Genomic DNA, 26,566 nt, shown 5'->3' with positions numbered 1-26,566 from the left:
TTACTTTATTCTTTTTTTCCTCTTTTTTCCCCTCTATCTCCCCCAAGCATGCTACAGTTAAATAGGAATGAATGTATATATACATACACACATGTACATACATATATGCATGTGCTTATACACACATATATATACATTTAAAACAATATTAACATGGATGACATAATCTTTTGATTGAATAATTTTAACTGAATTTGTCTGAAATCAGTGATTAGTATCCTTTTTTTTCCTAATGGATTCTACTCCTGATCATTGTTATTGTGTTTTATGTATCTCTTATTTCCTAATCCCTGCTGACTCTTCTACTTCTACCCTTTAATATGTCTTGCTATTACTTAACCACCCCCCCCCACATCCCTCCCTAACCTTTCTTCCCTTTTTATCCCATTCTCATTAATCTTCACACCCTTCTATATCCCAATCTTAATTTACCCCACCCTTTTCTACCTACTTTATATCATTCCCATTAATCTATACCTTATCCCACTCCCATTAATCTACACACCCTTCTTTACCCATTTTATCCCTCCCCCTCTTATTTCTTTATAGATTTTGGAGGCTGTTATACCTATCTGTTCACTCTTTAATCCATTCTCAATTTGAATAGGATTTCAGAAGTACCAGCCCTCTTTCCCTATGTATTCCTCTGTGTTGGTTCTTGCTCTTGCATCTCTTTCATATAGTTTAATTACTGTTTTTATCTTTTCCTATATGTTTTTGCTTCTTAGAGTCACCCAGCTCTATCCCAGTCTTTCTTTTAGACTACTCAATTATTACTGACAATCTTAGACATATGGTTTACCTTTCCACGTATAAAACGAGTCATTTTCTTTAAGACTCTGGATCTCCCTTTCTAATTGGTTGACTTTCTTTATATAATCTTGTTTTTCTTGGATTCTTATCTATTTATTTTAATGTTCTAGTGTTCTCCACAGTGTACCTTATTTACTTTATTCTTTTTCCCCTTTTCATCCCTTCCACCTCCAAACAAGCTACAGTTATGAAAAAAATATATGTATACATATGTGCATATATACATATATACACACATTTACACACACATACCCCCCACATACACACACATTTTTTGTCTTCCTGTTGCCTCTTTAATTAATTCTGCTCCATAAACTTGCCTTGCTTTTACTTAACCTCCTCCCATCCAAGGATCCTGCTCTAGTCTTTTCCCATCCTTTGGTTCCCCATCCATTTCTCCTTACTTACAGGAAGTATTTTCTTATTCAAAATTTCTGTATAGATTTTGCAAGATGCTATACCCTTCGTGATATATATGCATACCCTTCGTAATATAGATGTATTCCTTTTGAACCCATTTCTGATGTGAGCAGGTTTTCAGAACTACTCCTACCCTACTACCCCTATTATTATAGGGGTTTATATATTATATATAATATTATATATTATTATCTGTCACAATTTGTCCATGTTTAAAGAGTTTGTCCTTGTGAGTTCCTTAGAATTGATCTTTCATGTTGGCTCCTACATGTTAAATTTTCTCAGGTCGGGTTTGGTTGATAGAAAGTCCTAAATATCTACAATTTCATTGAATGTCCATTTTTTTCTCATTCAAAATTATAATTTTTTTGTATATAATATTTTGGGCCATAAGCTTAGTTCTTTTGATTGTTTGTAGATATGATTCCCGGACTTAACAGTCCTTTATTGTGGCTCTAATAAGTCTTGTACAATTCTAATTGTAGCTCCAAAGTATTTGTTTTGTGAATTTTTTTTCTTGTTTCTTGCAAAATTTTCTCTTTAATCTGAGGGTTTCAAAATTTGGCAATATTTCTTTGTGTTTTCTACAAAGGCTCTTTTTTGAGGTGGTGATAGGTTAATTTTTTTCTGTTCCTATTCTCTCCTCATATTGTATCACTCGAAGACAATTTTCTTGGATTATTTCTTGCATTGTTGTGTCAAAGATTCTCTTTTTGGTCACAACTTTCAGGCAGTCCAATTCTTATATTTTCTCTTCTTGATCTGTTCTTCAGAACTGTCATTTTTTAATAAGATGTTTTACATTCTGTTCTCTTTTCTAATTCTCTATAATCTATTTTGCTATTTCTTAGTCTTTCATAGCTTCACTGGCTTCCCCTTGCCCGATTTCTAATTTTCATTTTGGATACTCTGTGCCTCCTTTTCTAGTTCATTAACTTCTTTTTTCATAATCTTCTTGTTTTTCTTGGATGGCTTTTATTTTTTGTTTTTGTTTTTCTTCAATTTTTCTTATTTGGTTTTTAAATTCTTTTTTGAGTTCTGAAAATTTTCTTTGGGCAGAGAGCCATTTCATGTTACTCTTTGGAGTAGAAGCTTTTTTTTTTACTAAAGTGTCCTCTGAAGGGGAACTCTTGTTCTTTCCTGTTCCCATAATATGTTTCAATGGTGGGTTTCTAAATTCTTTGCCAGTTCATTTTTTTTTTTTTTAATAATAAGAGATAAGCACCTCTAATTGTGGGATGGGGGCATGGTGCCTCAAGCTTCCCTTCAGCTCTCTACTCTGACCAAGAACCTTAAATCAAGATCTCCACCCTCCTGGAAGTGCCCATAGTCACTAGCCCCCGCCTCACTGTTTCTGCACTCACCAGGTCCTCGTTCCTTCTCGTCCAGGGCCACTACGCAGCTATACCTGGCATTACCAGAGGTTCCCTCAGACCTCCCAGGCTCTGATCTTGGACAAAATGTCGGGAGGTAAAAGTCTCTGTGGTTCCTGCCAAGGCTCCAGCCACACCTAATTAACCAAAAGAGCCCCCACTTTGTGTTTCTGCAAGGCTAGCCCAGAGATGTTTACATTTCAGACAGGTTAATCCCTAGCTCAAAATCTTTCTTCAGCTTTTCTCTGGTTGTAGGAGGAACCCTGTTGTGCCCCAGGTCTTGATTTTTCACCACTCTATGTTCTCCCTGGAGGCACAAATTTGTTCTATTTTGGGGGAAATTTGAAGAACTTGAAATTTACCAACCTACCCTGCCATCTTTCCAGAACCTCCCCCTTTGTTATATTTATCACAAGGAATTGATTTTTCTTGAGTACATTATAATTTTCAGGACATTCATTATTTGGGTAAGACTTTCTACTTTGCTCTCTGCTATTTATTCTCTTTTCAATTATTTCTTCCACAAATTATGTCATTATATTTCATTTATAGTTTTAAGTTATTTCTTGTTTAATTTTTTCCAAATAGTCCTTTTTAAAATTTGAAACCATTTTTTTAGTGAACAAAAATCTGTTTTCTCTCCCTCTTTCCTTCCAGGTACTTTTGTAATCTTTGTGTCCAATTTTTTTTTTTTTTTTTTTCAGTCTGCTTGAGGTTGTAATGGATTTATTTTCTTCCTCTAAGCTGGAAATTTCAGTATTTTGGGTTCCATAACATTTCTTTAAAATCTAATGTCTTCAGCCTCAGCTCCTGAAATGACTTTTTTTTTTTTAAACTATTGTTTTGGAGGGTTTTTTTTTTTCTGGAGCTTTTCCTCCCCACTTAATGGCCTTTTATTTTTTCCAATTATATGTAATTTCAAAATTCACTTTTGTAAGATTTTGAGTTCCAGGGTTTTTTTTTGTCCCTTCTTTCTTCCCTTTCCTCCTCCCCAAGACAGCAAGCAATCTGATATAGGTTGTACATGTGCAATCATTTTAAACATATTTCTGTATTAGTCTTGTTATGAAAGAAAAATCAAAATAAAAAGGGGGAAAAAAAACAAGAGAGGAAAAAAGTGAAAATAATATGTGCTCAACATAGCATTTCCACTCCCTCTGTTTTGTCTGCTTGCATTTTTAATTTCCTTCTCAGGTTATTTTTACCTTATGTCTAAATCCAATTTTTCTTGTGTAGCAAAATAACTGTATGGATATGTATACGTATATTGTACTTAACATGCACTTTAACATATTTAACATGTATGGATCTACCTGCCATTTAGGGAAGGGGGGGGTTGGAGGAAGGAGGGGAAAAGTTGGAACAGAAGATTTTGCAAGGGTCAATGCTGTATAATTACTCATGCATATATCTTGTAAATAAAAAGCTATACTTAAAAAAAGAAAGAAAGAAAATAATGTGTGCTGATTTGCATTCAGTCTCCCATAGTTCTATCTCTGAATGCTGGTGACATTTTTCATCCCGAGTCCATTGGAATTGTTTTGGATTACTGTATTGCTGAGAATAGTTAAGATCATAAGATCTTGCTGTTACTGCAATGTTCTCCTGGTTCTACTCAATTCATTCAGCATTAGTTCATGTAAATTTTTCCAAGCTTTTCTGAAATCAGCCTGCTGATCATTTCTTATTGAACATAGTATTCCATTACATTCAAATACAACTTATTTATTATTCTGCAAGTGAGGGACATCCACTGAATTTCCAATTCTTTGTCACCACAAAAAAAGAGCTGCCACAAATATTTTTGCACATATAGGTTCTTTTCCCTTTTATGGGATCTTTGGGATACAGATTCAGCCAGTACAAACACTGCTGGATCAAAGGATATGCACAGTTTTATAGATCTTTGGCTATAATTTCAAATTGGTCTTTAGAAAGGCTGGATCTATTCACAACTCTACCAACAAAAGCATTAGTGTCCCAGTTTTCCCACATGTCCTCCAATATTTCTCTAGTCTTTTCCTGTCATCAGCCAATCTGAGAGGTATAAATTGGTATATCCCAGATGTTTTAATTTGCATTTCTCTAAAAAGTGACTTAGAGCATTTTGAAATGCTATTTTATGTCAGAGTCAAGCTCTGCAATCTTTTACACAGGGTCATGTTTTGTTTGATTTCAATTACCTGGTCTCCTGATGGTGACTTCCACTTTCTCTGATATGATGTGACTGCCCCTAGAATCCTCATAGATTTCAAGTCCCCTTGAATTATTGGAGTTTACATGTTGGACCTGAAGACCTGAATTTCAAACCATCTTTGAGTTTTCTTGTTTTACCCTTTTGCCCTTTTCTATAGCTACAGGGTTTTCCATGTCCTTCTTTTACTGGACTCCGGCTGGCTTTTTTGGTGAGATTCTTTTCCTATGGCCTGCAGCTTTTTGGCTATCTTTTTGTGCTGCTCTAGGCAATATAAGGATACTCATTGTTCATTCTCATATAAGGACACTGCATAAGGATTTTCTGTATAAGGCACTCTATTTTTTGAAGTAGGGAAGGAAGAATAAAAGCATTTCTATAGTGCTTGCTATATGCCAAGCACTGTGATAAGAGCTTTTTACACATATCTCATTTGATCCTTACAACAATCTGAAAGATAAGTGCCATTACTATCACCCACATTTTACAGTTGAGGAAACTGAGGGTTGTGTACCAACTGTTGGGAACTCTTTCTACTACTTTTGCTATTGCTAGTAGTAAATCTTAAATTTTGGCTAATATAATATGAATGCGACAAAAGATTTATTTAGAGTAAGTTTTACATAAGGGTAGTGGAGTGAAGATAGATCTGAATCATTCACCACAGCCCTTTCCTGTTTTCTCCCTTGGGGATGGTTTATATTGTGATGTTTTTTCTCCTAGTTATCATCTCTTCCTCACTACCCCCCTTTCTCTCTGAAAACTTAAGCATCCACATCCTTGAGTTAAGGATGCAGGCTGTTTAAGAGGGTTCTACTTCTTGTAGCGTGCTCTCCTGGCAGTTACAATTACTAGTCTGTCCTAGACCCACCAGAGTACCTTTGACCACTGTCCTTTGCAGTGTGAACTCTACCCGGCTCGCCTCCTCTGAGGCCTTCAAAGGTCTCTGGCCACAATCTCTTGAATCTATAGCTTAATAACCAGTAGCGCACTCAAGAACAGCCACGTGTAATCTTAAAAGCCTTTATTATTACCTACTCACATAATGCCCTGACTGATGCCCTGACTTGATGGTTCCCGAGTGAACACCTGGTCAGAAGACCCACGTGTTCACTACCAAAACCCTTACCTCTTTCGGCTATCCATCTTGGCTTGGCCACCCAGGCTAGGGAGCCAGGGTGAAGAGCGCCAGGTTAAAGAGAGTGACTGCTGCCTGCAGTGGGCTTATATAGGTCCTGTGAGGTCACACACACAGCCAATCAGCGAGAGAGTCACCCATTACGAAGCTATCTCATCATGGACAGGATCCCACCTACAAGGCAGTCCTAATATCCACAGAAATTACTTCTGGACCACTCAATCTCCCGATGCACTGTGGCACCCATTTAAAGGGCTCTTACAACTTCTCTCACCAGCAATAAGGACAATGCATAGACTAGGTTATGTGCCAATTAACTACTGGAAACTGTTTCTGCTATTTTTTTCTTCTGCTAGGGAGACTAGTGAGTCTTAAATTTTATCTAATGTAAAATTAATACAACAAAAGGCCACAGTAAGATTTTATATATGCTATATATATGATTTGTCCAGGGTCCTACAGCTACAAAGTGTCCAAGGTTGAATTTGAATTCAGGTTTTCCTGATTCCAGGCCTAAATTATTATTATATCTGGGTTTGTTTTTATTTGCTCACTGATCAAAAGCTCAGTGAAATCTGGGCTGCTTTGCCACCCTTCAAAAAACTAGTTCTCTTAATGCTGTAATTGAGACCATTTCATTATCTCTGAAGAAAACCCCAAACAGGATTATGAAGGGATATAGCTGAAAACAACTGAATAATAAAGTGAGAACTAGGAGGGAAAAAGGTGATGCCTCAAAGAGGTCCAATGAAGCATTTTTTAAAAAAATACAATAGAGTATAGATGGAAGCTCAGAAGGAAGCACAGCTTAGTTAGTGAGTTTTAAAAGTGATATACAGAATTTATTATATACTTAAAAAGCAAGCAGTGTGATATTGAGGTTCACAGTCTCATGGAATTCTTCTTTTTCTGTACTTGTGTATGTATGTGGAAACAATGATTCTTGAAGCTTAAGGTTAGATTTTTTAAAAGAAATTTTAGAAAATCATCTGATCATTATGAAAAACAAAATGAACAACTTTGATTACATTAAATTAAAAAGGTTTTGCACAAACAAAACCAACAGAAACAAGATTAAAAGGGAATTACAAAGCTGGGAAAAAAATCTTTACAGCCAGTGTTTCTAATGAAGGTCTCATTTCTAAAATATAAAGAATGTGTCAAATTTATAAGAATACAAGTCACCCAAAGGATATAAACAGACAATTTTCAGATGATGAAATTAAAGCCATTTATAGTTATATGAAAAAATGATCTAAATCACTTGATTAGAGAAATGAATATTAAAACAACTCTGAAATACTACCTCACAACTCTCAAATTGGGTAAGGTAACAGGAAAATATGATAAATATTGGAGGGGATGTGGGAAAACTGGACTACTAATGCCTTATTAGTGGAATTGTGAACTGATCCAACCATTTTGGAGAGTAGTTTGAAACTATGCTTAAAGGGTTAGAAAATTGTTCATACCTTTTGAGCCAGCAATGCCAATCCTAGGTCTGTATCCCAAAGAAATCATAAAGGAGGGAAAAGGACTCACATGTGCAAAAATGTTTGTAGCAGCTCTTTGCATGGTAGCAAAGAAATGGAAAATGAGGGGATGCCCATCAATTGGGGAATGTCTGAATAAGTTGTGGTCCATGAAGGCAATGGAATATTATTTTCTATAAAAAATGATGAACAAGGCCTGAAAAGATTTACATGACCTGATGCTGAGTGAAACAAACAGAATCAGGAATGCAATGTACACAGTATCAGCAAGAATATGTGATGATCAACTATCCTTGGTTCTTCTCAATGGTTCAGTGATCCATGGCAATCGCGATAGATTTTGAACAGAAAATGTCATCTGCATCCAGAAAAAGAGCTAAGGAGATTGAATGTAAATCAACACATTATGTTCTCTTCTTTTTTTTTTTTTTTTTTCCTCTCCTATGGTTTTCCCCTTTTGCTCTGATTTTTCTCTCTCACCATAATTCATAAAGCAATGTGATTAAAAATAAGTAAACTTACTATATACTACCCAAAAAGTCATTTGGTTGGCTACTTGATCATTTCATCTCACAGTGCTCAGGAGGAATATAAGAAAAAAGTGAGCCAAAAATGCTTGCAGCTTAGGTATCAATATCTTATGCCCTCTACATTGATTCAGAGGGTCAAAGGTATGTGACATTCTAGAATGAACCTGAAGTTATCCAAAACAAGCTTATATATACTTTGATATGTGTTGACTTTGATTCAAAGGTGGCCACTGGTAAACAGTATTTTGGAAGTTCAAGTTTCAGAAATGAAAGAATCCAAGGGCTTGTGGACAACTTATTTATATGAATACTTCAAGAAAGGAATCAGAAGGCATTGAGCATTTCTAGTGTAAGCCAAGTAACATTAAAACTAAAGGACCTCTTTAGATTGTAGTTCTTTTCTCTTCCCTTTCCCCGTATGTATCCCAAGTCCATTGGTATAGGACTCCCCTTGTGGTGGAAATCAATACCCACCATGAATTGGAAATAGGGGAAGAGGACTAAAATGGGGGAGAAAGCTCTGTTCTTTTCAATCTTCTTTGGAGTTTCTTCAGGCACTGCAATTGCTTAAGATTTCTGGCTTCCAGTTTTGAAAGAGAATCTGGAAGTTGCTAATTCTACTTCAGGTTGTTGAGAGTGAAGATCTTGGGAAGAAGCCATCCTGACAGGAGCCAGCAATCCCCATCATGTCCATATACCCATCTTCCTACATTAGGAACTTAAGCACACTTTCCCTTGGGTGAGAGATTTAGGTTCTCTCTCTTGGTTGAGCTCAGTTACCTCACTCCCACTGAGAGAATTCCTTTACTCTGTATTGTCTGGCATATATTCTTTTATTTTTACTTCTTTTACTTTCTCTAATTTTTTTGTTTATGGGTTTGTTTTGTTTTGCTCTGGACTTGGAGAAATGGACTAATTTGCTATTTCTATGTGTGTTCATCATGGAACTAGTATTTGGTGGAAAGAAAATGAAGCCTTGCTTATAAAGCTTGGGGTCCTACTACCCAAAAGCATAGGTTTCATTAGCACCAAACAAGAACTGAAATAGAGCCACTTAAAACACCGATGGATCTTGCTCTAAAATAGAGAGAGAGATGCTAATATTCCCTGTTGAATAAATAGGTCTAGCATTAGAATGTTGTCTGAAGGGGTGGAAGGGATGGTAAATCTGAATCATTCATAGGCCTTTCCTATTTCCTCCCAGCACTGGTAGAGGAAATTTCACAATAGAAGCCCCCTAGACATAAAATCATAGTTCCAGTGCCTATCACTGTTTCTATATGATAATAGACAAGGAATTATTAATTTTTTTCATGATGGTCATGTCAGAACCAACTATTAAGAGAGCAGTCAAATCAGGGATGGACTAGTAAGTATTCAGTAATCCATTTTCCCTCCAAAAATACATAGCATACTTTTAAGCTTAATTTACATTATTAATACTTTCTCTCTGACTTTCTTATATTTAGATAATCAAGAAAACAATAAATCAAGCCCTGGTTTGTAACATTTGTTGATTTTCAAAGTTTAAATACTTATAATGAAAATTTAGCAATCTGCTTCAGGAGCCACTTTAAACTAGTACCAATGAGTCATATCAACAACTCCTTATGGAAGAGGATTCCAATTTCAGTTTTTCATATTTCAAATCCAGTTATACTATGCACTGAGTCATTTAATTGCAACTTTTCTACAGTGGAGTTCCTGGGTATTTGGTACTGTTTAATATTTTTGTCAATGAGTTCGATAAAAGTACAAACAGCATGTTTACCCAATTTGCTGATGACACAAAACTAGAAAGAATAACTAACATACCACATGATAAGAGTTAGGATTTTAAAAAGACCATGGTAACCTAAAACAAATCAAATAAGGTAAAGTTTAATAAAGATGAGTGCATTAAAAAAGCAAAATCAAAACAACTTTACAAGTACAATATGGAGAAGTGAGGAAATGGCCATGAAGCAGTATGTCTGAAAAAGAACTGGGGTGGGAGGGAAGGTTCAGAGGGAGGGAAGTTATTAGTTGGTGTGTTAGATAGGATTCTGTATTTGGAGTCCAAAAAAAAAAATTAAATTTCAGTACTGCCTCTGATGTTTACTAACTGTTTGATACTGGACAAATCAGCTTTAGCCTCAGCCTCCTCATCTACAAAATAGGGATAAATTGTTAGCCCAGTTCACACAGGACTGTTGTGAGGATCAACTGAGATAGTATATGAAAAGTGCTTTGAAAATCTTAAAACTACTACAGAAAATGCTAGCTATTGTTTTTGTTCAGTTGTGTCTTTCTATTTGGGCTTTTCTTGGCAAAGATACCGGAGGGGTCTGTTTCCAGGTCTTTGCTACCACAAAAAAGTTGCTGTAATAAATATGTTGGAAATTAGGAGGTCTTTCTGTTTGTCACTGAAATTCTTGGGGTAAATGCCAGAAGTGCTTCTCCAAATGGTTGCAACCAATTCACAGTTACATATGGTGTGTAACTCCTCCAACATTGACTGTGCCCATCTTTAGTAATCCTTGCCAATTTGTATTTACCTCAAGATTGTTTCAATTTGCATTTTTCTCATTATTAGTAATTTAAGGTATTCTTTCATATGACTGTAAATAGTTTGCAATTCTTCTTTTGAGAACAGTTTATTCATATCTTGAAACATTTGACCACTTGTATATTGAGGAATGGCTTTTGGCTTTACATATTTCTATTGTCTTGGATTTATCAGAAAAATTTAAAACAAAGATTTTTCCCTAATTTCCTATTTCCCTTTTTATCCTAGTTGCATTCATTTTGTTCTTGTAAAAACTTTTCAGTTTCATGTGTCACCCAATTGCCATTTGGGAGAAGATGCTCTACTTCTTGGTTGGATATCAGTGCCCCACACCTGTGTAAAGAGCAGGGAGGAAAAAGGAAGATCCACAGAAAAGAGAGCTTGGGTCTTCTGAGTCTCTTAGCCTTCTGAGTCTCTTCTTTGTCCTTTTGAATCTCTTTAGGTTCTGTAGACACTTCAAGTACTTCTGACTTACAGCTTCAGAAGAAAAGATGGACACTATCAACCCCACTTCAGGTTGTGGAAGGAAAACAAGATCCTGGGAAGAAAAGCTGGCATGTCCTCAGCATTAGTTTGCTGCAATAGATATGGCAGAGAACTTTTTTTCACTGAGAGTTCAGCCCAACTCCTCTGCTCTGTATTATGAGGTATATATTCTCTTGTGTATACTTTTTCTTATTTCTTTTTGCTGTCAATTTGGATAAATGTATTTCTTTGCTACTTATATGTACACTCATCATACAACTGGTATTTAGAGGAAAGCAAGTCAAGTCTCGGATATAAAGCTTGTAGTCTTCATTAAAGAAATAGTGATTAGAAAGTTTAACATTTCTTTTAATGGTCTAGATCTTTTGTTTTTCCAGATGGATTCTGTTATTTTGTCTAGATCTGCAAAGTATCACATTGATAGTTTGAGTTATATAATAATAAAATAGAATGTTAACTTTGGTAGTATTGTCTTTTTTTGTTTCATATTGGCACAGTCCAAGCAACAGCAGTATTACTCAAACTATTAAAGTTGTCCTTAATTTTTGTAAAGAGCATTTTGTGATTGTAATCATAGAAGAAGTGTGCTTTAATAATATGCCAAATATTTTATGCATTTTGTAATTATTTTGAATGGGACTTCTCTTTCTATTATTGCCTCCTGAATTTTATTACCAAATTGAAAATGCTTATTGGTTTTTCTGAGCTTATTTTGTAGCCTGAAATTCTGTTGAAGCTATTATCTCACTTAATTTATTATTGTGATTCTCTTAGGATTTTCTAAGTAAATGGTTACTATTATCATAAAAGGTATAGTTGTGTTATCTTTTTGTCTTTCTGCTTTTAGTATTTTTCTCCTTTGTTTTATTGCTATTGCTAAAATTTCTAACTCAAATAATAGTAAGCACTAACTTGAAATATGCTTGCACTGTAAATATTCAGATATTTTCTATGTGTATGTGTGTGGGGGTGTGAATCAAAATGTGTCAGTTCTGCCTCCTTGAATGCTAGTATTAACACTTCGAATTGAGAGAAGACAAAACTCTAAAACAGAAGCAAATTTAAAGTATTGGTACAGCCCTAGTAAATGTCACCAATGTGAGATTTCTAGTAGGAGTTCAAAGAGCTCATTAAGAGAGACTATAGTTTACCTGAGGGAGAAAGAAAATAACCCCTTGGATATCGTACCTCTAGTACAGTAGCCGTGGGGAATGAAGAAGCCAGAAGGCAGCCACGCTTTTGCTCTGAAAATCCACAGTGGGTTTGAAAAGAATCTGAAAGGGAGGTTGGAGCAAATTGTCAAAGCACACTCATTTGATTCTGGCTGTTTAGGAGTTCAGCTGACTTTGTTCTTTACTTCTTTGTACCACCTAGTACTTTTATCTAAGAGCTATAACTCTATCTCTCCTCCTCAGTAAAGTGTGATTCCGATATCTACACCTTTCAGAGTTTCCTTAGGAAACAGAGCAAGGGCCTCACTATTTAACTTCATCAAAGTCAAGTCAAAAAGCAATTATTAAATATCATCTATATGCCAGGCACTGTGCTAAGCACAGAGAAATACAAAAACAATCCCTATTTTTAAGAAGCTTTTATAATCAAATGTAGGGGACAATATTGTAATAACCTCAACAATAAACAATAATAAATAAAATAATAAAAAATAATAAAAATTCCTAGGAATAATAAAAAGAAGTATAAAGTTGAATGGTTCACCAAAACATCAAGACAGGGAAGGAGACTATAGACAGCTAAGGAGTGATAGCCTGGGAAAGAAGTGAAGAGTAAGGAGATTGGAAGTTATAGTGAGGATAAAGAACTTTAAGGGTTATTAGGCAAAGGGGAAAATGTAGTAACAAAAGATTATGATCAAAAAATTAAGTTCAGAGTTCAGAGTTGAGAAGAATACTTCAAATGTAGAACCATTAGAATCTCTAAGATGGAGTTGAGAATTAGGTCCTTATCAAGAGGATATCCACTCCTTATATAGGAAGATATCTTCAGGCTAATCCTGGTAACACTCTTCATTTATGTCTCAATATCATATAAGATTCCTTGATGAGTTAATAACATGCAATACATAAAACAAATCATCCATATCTGGGAGAAAATTCTAAAAGAGTCTAAATTGAAGGAGTTTTTCCTTTTAATGTTGAGGTCCTCCAGATACACTTGTTTCAGTTTGATGCTATGCTAACACCAACGTTCAGAATATTTTAAAGTCTCTTCGATAAGATCTTTAATTACTCAAAAAAGAGCTACTTCGTAATCCATATAGGAAAAAGTAAATGGATAAAAAAAAAAAAGCCTGATGTTAATATATATATCTGAAGTAAACCTTACAGATGGACAATAAGTTGGGTCCAAAATTAGAGGAAGAGAGCTGGACTGCATTTGTTATATAACTATGCAGGGCATCTGATTCCAAATTGCCTCTCAGTGCAAAAGGATAGAATTGATTTGTTTGTTTATTTCTTTTGTTTATTTTGTTAACACAAATATTGAATTCACAACAAATCTTGGAACTTCAAAGTCTTTGAGGAAATAAAGTTATGGATGACTGTAGATATCATAGATAAATATAGTCATTTGGGCCAGATGTAATGCCAGTGATTATCTATGTGTAAAAAGTGGTACAATGGATTTCATCCAGGAAATGACTAATGATAAAAAGACTGAGTGTAGCAGGAAGGAGGAATTGTTCAAAAGAAGAAACATAAACCATCAATAGCCATATGAAAGTACACTCCAAATCATCAATAATTAGAGAAATATAAATTAAAACAATGTTGAAGTTTCACCTTATAATTATCAGACTGATAACAATAGAATATTCATTAAATATCTGCTATGGGCCAAGCATTGTTCTAAGCACTTTACAAATATTATTTCATCAAATATTAGTTACCCTGGAGTAAGTATTAGAATTATCTCCATTTTACAGTTTAGGAAACTGCACAACCGAGTTAAGTGACTCGCTCAAGGTTATACAGTATGTGCCTTAGTAACTAGATTTGACTCTAAATTTGACTTTGATTCATTCCAAATAGTCAGATCTTCCTGACTGCAGGCCCAATGCTTAATCCACTGTGTCATTTAACTGCCTGGTAATATGGTAAAACATGAAAATGACAACTATAAAAGAGTTCTAAGAAAACAATTAGAATACTGCAACCTTGGTGGAGTTGTGAATTGATCCAAACATTTAGGCAACAACTTGGCAATTCTATCCAAAGTCATTGAAATTGTTCATTCCTATTGATTCACTAATAACATTACTAGGCATATAATCAAAGAAGATTAACAGAGCGAGAAAAGACTCAAGTAGACAAAAATATTAATAACATTTTGTTATTGTTGAAACAACTACTCATCAGTTAAAGAATAGTTGAACAGATTGTGGTATATAGGTATAATGAAATATATTTGTACTATAAGAAATGATGAATATGAAAAATTCAGAGAAATTTGAGAAGATTTGTATAAACTGATGCAAAATGAAGATCAGAACCAGGAAAACAGTTTACATGATTTGTATAATAATATAGGGAACAAGTTTTAAAAGACTTTGATTATTAAAATGACTAGTCATAGCTTCATTAAATTAATGTATTAATACAATTATGTATTAAGTAAATACATAATATAAGAAGCATACCTTTTGCTTCTTTTTTCTTTTCTTCTTGCTGAGGCAATTAGGGTTAAGTGACTTGCTCAGGGTCACACAGCTGGGGCATGTTAAGTGTCTGAGGTCGGATTTGAACTCAGGTTCATCCTGATTTCAGGGCTGGGGCTCTATCCACTGCACCATCTAGCTGCCTCTCTATACCTTTTGCCTCTTGGCAGAAAAGTCATAGAATAGAGATGTAAAATGAGATATATTTTTAGAAAGGGTAGGATGTTGAAATAAGAATAGCATTTATATAGTACTTTCAGATTTGCAAAGTACAACCTTTAATTCTCAAAACAACCTTTAAGGTAGATGTTATTACCAACTTATAGATCCCAGGGTTACACAGCTAGTTAAGTATCGGAGGCATGATTCAAACTTAAGTCTTCTTGACTCCAAGTCCAACATTCTGTCCACGTGCTTCATTGTTATATAGGGGAGCTTCTTTAAGGGCTTTTTTTTTTTTCCCATTGTGGCAGGGTTTCCAGTTTTATTGTGAAAAAGAAAACTCAGAATCTCAATACAGAGAAGTTAGTTCCCTCTGTAATCCCAGTTATATAATCTCTTCCTCCTTTCCCTCATCCCTTCCTTTTTTCTTTTCTTTCTCCTTCCCCCTTTTTGTCTTTTTCTCTAATTTTTTTCATTTTTAAAATGTATTTTAAAGAAATGCAAAATGGGGGAGGGGGAAGAACACTTCCATGTACACAGCAAAACAAATAGAGGATTCAATATAAAACAATAAATTTACATTTCAAACTGTTTTAGGGTTTTTTAAAACCATGTAATAAATAGTACACATTATTTTCAAAGCTACCCAGGTTTTCTGTGCTAAGGGTTTTTTTTTGGTTATTCTCTGTTCCTCACTTTTTGCTTTCTTAATATCTTCCTCCCTACCCTGATTTAGGGCTACAATTAAACACACATATACACACATATACACAGAGACATAAAAGTGTGCATAGGTGTGTGTGTGTGTGTGTGTGTGTATACACACACACACACACACACACAGACCATAAGTATACATAGAGTATAGAGTAAGACTATACTGTATATATTTTTATTTCTTAGTTCTTTCTCTGGAGGTGAATAGCATCTTTTTTTATAGTTCCAAGTCTTTCCATGTTTTTCCTAAAATCAACCAGTTCATTATTTTTTACATCACAATAGTATTCCATCACAATCATACATCACAATTTGTTTAGCCATTCCCTAATTGAAAGGCATCTATCATTTTAGCCAATCTGATAGATGTAATATATCTCAATCCTGTTTTACTTTGCATTTCTCTCACCAGTAATGACTCAGAGCATTTTTTTCATACGGCTATGCATAGTTTTGATTTCTTTTTTGAAAAAAATTGCCTGTTTATATCCTTTGATCTTTTTTTTAATTGAAGAATGATTCATTCTTATAAATTTGACAAAAGTTCTTTATATATTTGAGAAATGAGATCTTTATCTGAGAGACTGTCCATGAAAGTTTTCCCCTAATTTTCTTCTTTCTTTCTAATTTTAGCTAAATTGGTTTTATTGTAAACTTTTAAATTTGATATAATTGAAATTATCCATTTTACACTTTACAATGCTCTCTATATCTTATTTTATTATAAACAATTCTATGAATAAGTCTGGTAAGTAATATGTTACATGTTCTTCTGATAACTCCCTTTATATCTTAGTCATGTATCCATTTTAACCCTATCTTGAAACCTAGTTGTGAGAAATATCCCAATCAGGATCAATCAATTTGATATGATTACATTGGGGTAATGATTATAAGTTCTGTAATATTAGGCCCCAGAACTGTGAGCTATAAATTGTAAAATCACTTGCTTAATCACAAAAGTTAATTTAATTGGAGAGAGGCCCTCTCCCCTTGTTTTAATTTGTTGTAATGACCAAGCTGAATGTGATGGAGATGACTCAACTATTTGGAAAAGCCTAATTTATTATTGTACCGCCAGACTATTCTCTTTTGTCCAACACAGCAGGTGGCCATCTTATGACCACTTAGTGGAGATGCCCCAATGCCCCATGCTTCACTCAAATCTCTCCCCCTTGATGTGGGAAACTGGGACACTAATGCATTGTTGGTGGAGGTATGAACTGATCCAACCATTTTGGAGAGTAATTTGGAACTATGCCCTGTGCATACCCTTTGATCCAGCAGTGTCTTTACTGGGCTTATATTCCAAAGAGATCATAAAGGAGGGAAAGGGACCCTTTTTGTAGTGGCAAGGAACTGGAAACTGCGTGGATGCCCATCAGTTGGAGAATGGCTGAATTAAGTTATGATATATGAATGTTATGGAATATTATTGTTCTATACTGTGACCAGCACAACACAAATGGGCTATTGGCATTTGAAAATAAGATGTGGTTGCTGATAATTCAACTGAGCCATTTATTGAGAGAAATCATATTATTTATATACCTTAAAATCATATGTTACTATGAAAAATATTATTCTGTAACCAACTCGGATTTCTGTTTTCAGTGATCTAACTCAGAAGCATATTAAGTTTCTAAGGACTCAATCTTAAAGTTCACAGTGCCCCAGTAATTGTGCCAGGACCTTATGTTTTCTCATGATTTCAAGTTTAAATGCACTCTTGATTAATCTTAGGAAGAGGGGAACATCCCAGTTACAGAAATGTCTAATTTCCTAGGAGTTTCATACATCAGCAGGATGATTTTAGAGAGGCCTGGAGAGATTTACAGGAACTTATACTAAGTGAAGTGAGCAGAACCAGGAGATCATTGTACACAACAACAAGACTATCCGATGAGCAATTCTGATGGACTTGACTCTTCAACAATTCAGGCCAGTTCCAATGATCTTGTGATGAAGAGAACCATCTACACACAGACAGAGGACTGTGGGAACTGAGTGTGGCTCACAACATAGCATTTTCACTCTTTTTGTTGTTGGTTGCTTACATTTTTTTTTGTTTTTTCCTTTTTGATCTGATTTTTCTTGTGCAGCAAGATAATTGTGTAAATATGTTGGATATATTGGATTTAACAAATATTTTTTAACATGTTTAACATTGGATTATTTGCTATCTAGGGAAGAGGGTAGGAAGAAAGGGAGCGAATTTGGAACACAAGACTTTGCAAGGGTTGATGTTAAAAAATTATCCATGCATGTTTTGAAAATAAAAAGCTTTAATAAAAATAAGTCTTCAACCAGAAATTCTGTACTTTACCATGTCTCTTTTGCATATTTAAGTATTAAGCTCTATTTAAAAAAAAAAAAAAAAAAAAAAAAAAAAGGTCCTGGAAGAAGGGAGCTATTCAGATCATGAGGAAGACCTAAGGTCTACTTCATAAGAGTGGACCTCAACAAATTGGTTCAGAACTCTGCCTCAAGTCACTTTTATTGCAGACTGGACAATTTTAATCCCTACATGGTTTAAGATATTGTTCTATGCCCAATTTTTGCCAGACTGTTTTCCATATTTCCTAAACATTTTTATCAAATAATGAATTCTTATCCCCTAAATTTAAATCTTTATATTTGTCAGCCATTCCCCAATTGATCCCTTCAATTTCCAGTTTTTTTGCCAACAAAAGAGTTGCTATATTTTTTGTACATATAGGTCCTTTTTCTTTTTCTTTTTTTTAAATCTCTTTTTGAATGGACAAAATAGTAGTATTGTTAAGTCCAAGGATCTATGCATGTTTTTTTTTTAGCTCTTTGGGAAGAGTTCCAAATTGCCCTAAAGAATGGTTGAATCAATTCACAATCCTACCAACAGTGCATTAATTTTTTTTTTTTTTTGCCCAACATTTGACATTTTTCTTTTCTGTCCTATTAGGCAATATAATTATATAGTACCTTGGAATTATTTGAATTTGCATTTTTCCAATTAATACTAATGTAGAGCTTTTTTTTTTTCAGATGGCTCTAGATAGCTTTGATTACTTCATCTGAAAGCTTAATATCTTTTGATTATCGATTGAAGAATGGTTTTTATTTTTGTAATTTAACTCAGTTCTCTATATGTTTGAAAAATAAGGTCTTTATCAGGGAAATTTGCTTCAAATTTTTTTCACCGTTATGATTGCTAAATATATTTCTTTTCATCCTATTCCTAGCCTTTTTATTCTATTCTCTCTCTCCTTTCACCCTTGTCCTTCCTCAAAAGTGTTTTGCCTCTGACTTCCATCTCTCCCAGTCTGCCCTTCATTCTATCCCATACCACACATCACCTCCCTTCTTTTCTCCCATTCTCCACCTACTTTCTTGTAGTGTAAGAGAGATTTCTATGTCCAGTTGAGTGTCTGTTATTACCTCTTTGAGCCAATTTTGATGATAACTAGATGCATTCACACCCCTTTCTTCTTCCCTATTCTCCTCCAAAGGCTTTTTCTTGCCTTTTACAGAAAATAACCTATCCCATTCTACCTCTCCTTTTTGTTTCAACCAGTGCATTCCTGTCTCATCTCTTAATTTTGTTCTTTTAGATATTATTCCCTCACATTCAACTAACACCTGTGTTCTCTGAGTGTGTGTATATACACACATATGTGCATATATATGTACACACACACACATACACACACATACATATTCCTTCTAATTGTCCTAATCAAGAGAGAGTTCTTTTTGAGTTACAAGTATCATCTTCCTATGTAAGGCTGCACACACCTTATCTTACTAAGTCCCTTATGAATTCCGTTTTCTTTTTACGTTTTTCTATTCAGCTCTGGTCTTTTCATTAAGAATTCCTGAAAGTCCTCTATTTCACTGAATATTCATCTGAATTTGTCTGGAATATATTTTAAACTCTCCAATCCTTTAATGTAGAAGTTGCTAAATCTTGTGTTGCTTTGATTGTGACTCCACTATATTTGAACTGTTTCTTTCTGGATCCTTGCATTATTTTTTCCTTTAGCTGGGAGTTCTGGAATTTGGCTATAATATTCCTGGGAGTTTTCATTTTTGGATCGATTTCAGGAGGTGATTGGTGAATTCTTTCAATTTAATTATTGTTTCTAGAATATCAGGGAACTTTTCCTTGATAATGTCTTGAAAAATGATGTCATGGCTCTTTTTTTTAATCATGATAATTTTAAAATTATCTCTCCTAGGTCTATTTTCCAGGTAACTTATTTTTTCAGTGAGATGTCACATTATCTTCTCTTTTTTTCATTTTGGTTTTATTTTATTGTTTCTTGATTTGTCATAAAGTCATTAGTTTCTATTTATCAATTCTACTTCTTAAACAATTATTTACATCAGTAAATTTTTGTACCCCAATTTCCATTTGGTCAATTCCACTTTTTAAGGTATTTTTTTTTCTTCAGTGAATGTTTGTGCTTCTTTTTCCATTCTGCTTTTCAAGGCATTCTTCTCTTCATTGGCTTTTTGTTTCTCTTTTACCATTTGGCCTATTCTATTTTTTAAGATGTTATTTTCTTCAATATTCACAACTGATATTCTCACAACAGTGTTCTGATTTTGTACACAGTATATTTCACTTTGCTTGATTTCATGGAAGACTTTCCAGGGTTTTCTGAGAGGATGATGCTCATAAGTTTTCATAGAATAATAAATTATTCAGCCACTTCCCAGCTGATGGGCATCTCCTCAACTTCCAGTTCTTTTCCCTGAGAAGAGAGGTGCTGTAAATATTTTTGTTCATATAGATCTTTTCCCTCTTTTTTTTAAATTAACTTTTTTTTTGAGATAATACCACCAGCGTGGCATTATTAGGTCAAAGAATATGCACCATTTCTTACCCTTTGGCATAGTGCATATCTTTTGGTCATTTGTCAATTGGGAAATGACTTTTTAAAAAAAATAAATGTGACTCAATTCCTTACACATTTGAGAGATTAAGGTAAGGCTTCATCAGAGAACTTCAAAATTCTTTCCCCAATTAATATTGTTAACTATCTTCCCCTTGTTTATTCTATTCTCTCTCTCCTTTTACTTTACCTCTCCTCAAAAATATTTTGCTCTTGGCCATCCCTTCCCCCAATATGCCTTCTTTTCTTTTTTTTTTAGTTAATTTTATAATTATAACATTTTTTGACAATACATATGCATAAGTAATTTTTTTTTTTTTACATCATTATCCCTTGCATTTCCTTCTGTTTCGAATTTTCCCCTCCTTCCCTCCACCTCCTCCCCCAGATGGCAGGTATTACCATACATATTAAATATGTTATAGTATATCCTAGATACAATATATGTGTGCAGAACCAAATTTTTTGTTGTTGTTGTTGCAAAGGAAGAATTGGATTCAGAAGGTAAAAATAACCTGGGAAGAAAAACAAAAATGCAAACAATTTGCACTCATTTCCCAGTGTTCCTTCTCTGGGTGTAGCTGATTCTGTCCATCATTGATTCACTGGAAGTGAGTTGGATCTTCTCTTTGTTGAAGATATCCACTTTCATCAAAATACATCCTCATACAGTATTGTTGTTGAAGTGTATAATGATCTCCTGGTTCTGCTTATTTTACTCAGCATCAGTTCATGTAAGTCTCTCCAAGTCTCTCTGTATTCATCCTGCTGGTCATTTCTTATAGAACAATAATATTCCATAACATTCATATACTATAATTTACCCAACCATTCTCCAATTGATGGGCATCCATTCATTTTCCAGTTTCTAGCCACTACAAAAAGGGCTACCACAAACATTTTGGCAAATACAGGTCTTTTCCCTTCTTTAGTATTTCCTTGGGATAGAAGCCCAGTAGTAGCACTGCTGGATCAAAGGGTATGCACAGTTTGATAACTTTTTGGGCATAATTCCAGATTGATCTCCAGAATGGTTGGATTCTTTCACAACTCCACCAACAATGCATCAGTGTCCCAGTTTTCCCACATCCCCTTCAACATTCATCATTATTTTTTCCTGTCATCTTAGCCAATCTGACAGGTGTGTAGTGGTATTCTCAGAGTTGTCTTAATTTGCATTTCTCTGATCAATAGTGATTTGGAACACTCTTTCATATGAGTGGAAATAGTTTCAATTTCATCATCTGAAAATTGCCTGTTCATATCCTTTGACCATTTATCAATTGGAGAATGGCTTAATTTCTTATAAGTTAAAGTCAATTCTCTGTATATTTTGGAGATGAGGCCTTTATCAGAACCTTTAACTGTAAAAATGTTTTCCCAATTTGTTACTTCCCTTCTAGTCTTGTTTGCATTAGTTTTGTTTGTACAAAAGCTTTTTAATTTGATGTAATCAAAATTTTCTATTTTGTGATCAATAATGATCTCTAGTTCTCCTTTGGTTACAAATTCCTTCCTCCTCCACAAGTCTGAGAGATAAACTATCCTATGTCCTTCTAATTTATTTATGATATTGTTCTTTATGCTTAAATCATGGACCCATTTTGATCTTATCTTAGTATGTGGTGTTAAGTGTGGGTCCATGCCTAGTTTCTGCCATACTAATTTCTAGTTTTCCCACCAGTTTTTGTCAAATAATAAACTCTTAGCCCAAAAGTTGGGATCTTTGGATTTGTCAAACACTAGATTGCTATATTTATTCACTATCTTGTCCTGTCTAACCTATTCCACTGATCAACTAGTATATTTCTTAGCCAATACCAAATGGTTTTGGTGACTGTTGCTTTATAATATAGTTTTAGATCAGGTACAGCTAGGCCACCTTCATTTTTTTTTTTTTCATGAATTCCCTTGAAATTCTCAACCTTTTGTTCTTCCATATAAATTTTGTTGTTATTTTTTCTAGGTCATTAAAATAGTTTCTTGGGAGTCTGATTGGTATAGCACTAAATAAATAGATTAGTTTAGGGAGTATTGTCATCTTAATTATATTCTCTCGGCCTATCCAAGAGCACTTAATTTCTTTCCAATTATTTAAATCTGATTTTATTTTTGTGGCAAGTATTTTGTAATTTTGCTCATATGATTCCTGACTTTCCTTTGGTAGATAGATTCCCAAATATTTTATACTATCGACAGTTATTTTGAATGGAATTTCTCTTTGTATCTCTTGCTGTTGGATTGTGTTAGTAATGTATAAAAATGCTGAGGATTATGTGGATTTATTTTGTATCCTGCAACTTTGCTAAAGTTATGAATTATTTCTAATAGCTTTTTAGCAGAATCTTTGGGGTTTTCTAAGTATACCACCATATCATCTGCAAAGAGTAATAGTTTGGTTTCCTCGTTACCTACTCTAATTCCTTTAATCTCTTTCTCGACTCTTATTGCCCAGGCTAACATTTCTAATACAATATTGAATAGTAATGGTGATAGTGGGCAATCTTGTTTCACTCCTGATCTTACTGGGAAAGGTTCCAGTTTATCCCCATTGCATAAGATGTTTACTATTTTAAATATATGCTCCTGATTATTTTGAGGAATAGTCCATTTATTCCTATACTGTAAAATGCTTTTAGTAGGAATGGTTGTTGGATTCTGTCAAATGCTTTTTCTGCATCTATTGAGAAGATCATATTTTTTTGTTAATTTGGTTATTGATATAATAAATTATGCTAATAGTTTTCCTAATATTGAACCAGCCCTGCATTCCTGGTATAAATCCCACTTGGTCATAGTGTATTATCCTGGGGATTATTTTCTGTAGTCTTTTTGCTAATATTTTATTTAAGATTTTAGCATCAATATTCATTAGGAAGATTAGTCTATAATTTTCTTTCTCTGTTTTCAACCTACCTGGTTTAGGTATCAGTACCATGTCTGTGTCATAAAAGGAATTTGGTAGGACTCCTTCAATCCCTAATTTTTCAAATAGTTTATATAGCATTGGAGTTAATTGTTCTTTAAATGCTTGGTAGAATTCACATGTAAATCCATCTGGTCCTGGGGATTTTTTCTTAGGGAGTTGGTTAATAGCTTGTTCTATTTCTTTTTCTGAAATGGGACTATTTAGACTATTTACTTCTTCCTCTGTTAATCTGGGCAAGCTATATTTTTGAAGGTATTCTTCCATTTCATTTAAGTTATCGAATTTATTGGCATACAGTTGGCCAAAGTCACTCCTAATTATTGTTCTAATTCCCTCTTCATTTTTAAGACGAACAATTTGCTTTTCCTCTTTCCTTTTTTTAATCAGATTTACTAAGGGTTTGGCTATTTTGTTGTTTTTTTTTTCATAGAACCAACTCTTAGTTTTATTAATTAATTCAATAGTTTTTTACTTTCAATTTTACTAATCTCTCCTTTTGTTTTTAAAATTTCAAGTTTCGTGTTTGTCTGGGGGGTTTTAATTTGTTCCTTTTCCAGCATTTTTAGTTGTAAGTCCAATTCATTCTTCCTCCTTTCCCCACGGTAAGCAATTTGATACAGGTCATACATGTTAAACTATGCAAAAATATTTATCATTCATATTGTGAAAGAAAACACAAATACTGCCCCCAAAATATGAAAAAATAAAGTAGAAAATAGTATGCTTTGACTTGCATTCAGACTCCAATTCTTTTTCTGAAAATGAATAGTATTTTTCATTACAAGTCCTTTGAAATTCAGGAAAATTTGGAATTTGGGTCATTGTATTGAGAAAAGATATATCATTCACAGTTGATCTTTGTACAGTATAATTGCAGCTATGAAAAAAATTTTCCTGAATGAGTGTGAACCACTACATAGCATTGCCAATCCCTCTGTTTTTTTTCTGGCTGCATTTTTTATTTCCTTCCCAGGTTAATTATACATTATTTCAAAGTCTGATTATTCTTGTGCAGCAAAATAACTGTATGGATATGTATACATATATTGTTTTTAACATATACTTTAACATATTTAGCATGTATTGGTCTACCTGCCATCTGGGGGAAGGAGTGAAAGGAAGGAGGAGAAAAATTGGAACAAAAGGTTTTGCAATTGTCAATGCTAAAAAATTACCCATGCATATATCTTGTAAATAAAAAAGTTATAATAAAATTTTCCTCATTCTGCTTCACTTTGTATCAATTCATATGTCTTTTCAGGATTTTATGAAATCATTCTGCTTATAATTTCTTATAGCACAATAATAGTATTCCATTACAATCATATACTACAATTTGTTCAGCTATTCCTCAAATGATGTACATATCCTTAATTTATAATTCTTTGTTTCCTCAAAAAGAGGTGCTACAAATATTTTTATATAAATAGGTCCTTTCCCTTTTTTTTTGAATGTCTAAGTACAGATTTAGTATATATATACTGTGGTGTTTTATTAACAGTATGGAATTTAAACTATATGTTGTTAACTCAAACTTAGAGTAAATAAATAAATTCTCCAGTAATTTGCACAGAATTATGAAGTGTTGATGTTTAAGTTTCTTTTGAAAAAAGTAATATAGAAGAAAAGTAAGACTGAAAGCTAAAATGATCAGAACAAATTTTCAAGGCTAGCTGTGTTGCTAATCCTGGATACAGTTTCTTTATCTGAAAAAAAAGACTTGTATTCTACCTCTGTGATCCTGGTCAAGTCAATTAGTATCCCTGGCTTTTAGTTTCTTCATCTGCACAAAGAAAGGAATACTCTTGATTAACTTTAAGACTCGTGGTTCTGAATATAAGATTTTCAGATGCTGGTCAATGGAACTATATGAATCTGAAGTAAATATTGACTGGTCTACAAAACTTTTACCACCAAAGTTTATTCCTTTTTAAACCCCTATAAAATTAAAAACAACAACCTTGTAGCACCTGGCACCCTTTCACTTTCACATTCAGGGGACCTCAGAACAAGGTGCGATATCCACTCAAAACATTTCCTTCATAAATTTGGGATACATATTCTCATAAATTTGGGATACATGCTTTCGTAAATACAACATCAAAAGGGAGAGTAGATATGAATAGGAATTAAACAGGAAGGAACATGTATTTAGGATATGCTTGTGGAAGAACAATGCATATTTTCAATTCTACAGGCAAAGTAAAACAATAAGCATTAAGCATTACTTATGTGTCTGGGAATATGCTAAATGCCAAGGATACAAATACAAGCAAAAAAAAAAAAAGGATTGTTTCTGAGCTCAAGGAGCTTATAATCCAATGGCAGAAGACAATACCCAAAAAGTAACTAGAAAGTAGGACTGAGATGGTAGTGATAAAGGTATTGGGCATGGGAGGATGAGGGAGAACAGGTAAAGTGTTTTGCATGGGAGCAATACTTCCAATATATGCTGAAATCTGGAAAGACAGAAGCATAGTCAGGTGGGGAATAAAGGTTAGCAAATTCATACTGCTGCCCAAAATGGAGGTTCTAAGGAAAAACTCACATTCAGGAGGCAATGCAGCACTATCCATATCTTCCAAAGTTGTCATCATTTCCTTCTCTAGACCTGCTTTCTGCTGGGAATAGCATCTCCACTGGGGAGTTATTCAGCTAGTCCCATTAGTCTTGTGGTAGTTGCTGGGGACTTTTGGGTGTTGATTAAAGCTTGATTAAGTATTCAGTGAATTCTTATTTAGCCAAAACATTTCCCCCCCTGGTGGCTACAAGAGGAGAGTCAGACTACAAACATGTAAAGGTTCTCCAAGTGTGGTATATTTTATAATCTTTCATATGAGATTGAGAAAAAACAAAACAAAACAAACAAACAAATAAAAAACAAATGAGGGTTATATAGAATTGCAAATGCTTAGAATATTCTGGGAACAAGTAAGTAAAATACTTACAGTGTATGGCTATTGCAGGTCAAGCAAGAGTTTTCTGTTATTTTTGCCTAGAGACAACGTTTCCCATGAAAGACAAGCCCCCATAATCTTTCAGGGTAATATCTATTCTGCTTATAGCATTTTGCAATAGTGTCAAATGCTACAAATAATTGCAGGATTGGTTTAGGATTCTTTTTCCATATAGGCACTGCCCTACTGGTTTCAGCTGCTCTCTGGTTCTGACCTTTAATCATAATCACACACCTAATAAACACCCCAGGTGATC

At 34.1% G+C, this 26,566-nt stretch overlaps 1 protein-coding gene across 3 annotated transcripts in view; it reads left to right on the top strand.

Annotated features, from left to right (window-relative positions):
* METTL2A (methyltransferase 2A, tRNA N3-cytidine) overlaps window positions 1-11,456 on the top strand; it is a 35,757-nt gene extending 24,301 nt beyond the window's left edge. For all 3 annotated transcript variants that reach the window (XM_074260941.1, XM_074260943.1, XM_074260946.1), the window contains one exon: window positions 10,952-11,456. In XM_074260941.1, the coding sequence (XP_074117042.1) occupies window positions 10,952-11,094 (143 nt within the window). In that variant the 3' untranslated portion in view covers window positions 11,095-11,456. The remainder of the gene's footprint in view (window positions 1-10,951) is intronic.
* Window positions 11,457-26,566: the final 15,110 nt, after the last annotated feature.

The sequence above is a fragment of the Sminthopsis crassicaudata genome, chromosome 4, assembly GCF_048593235.1.
Source record: "Sminthopsis crassicaudata isolate SCR6 chromosome 4, ASM4859323v1, whole genome shotgun sequence".
NCBI classification, from domain to species: Eukaryota; Metazoa; Chordata; class Mammalia; order Dasyuromorphia; family Dasyuridae; genus Sminthopsis; species Sminthopsis crassicaudata.
This window is presented reverse-complemented; position numbering and strand designations above follow the sequence as displayed.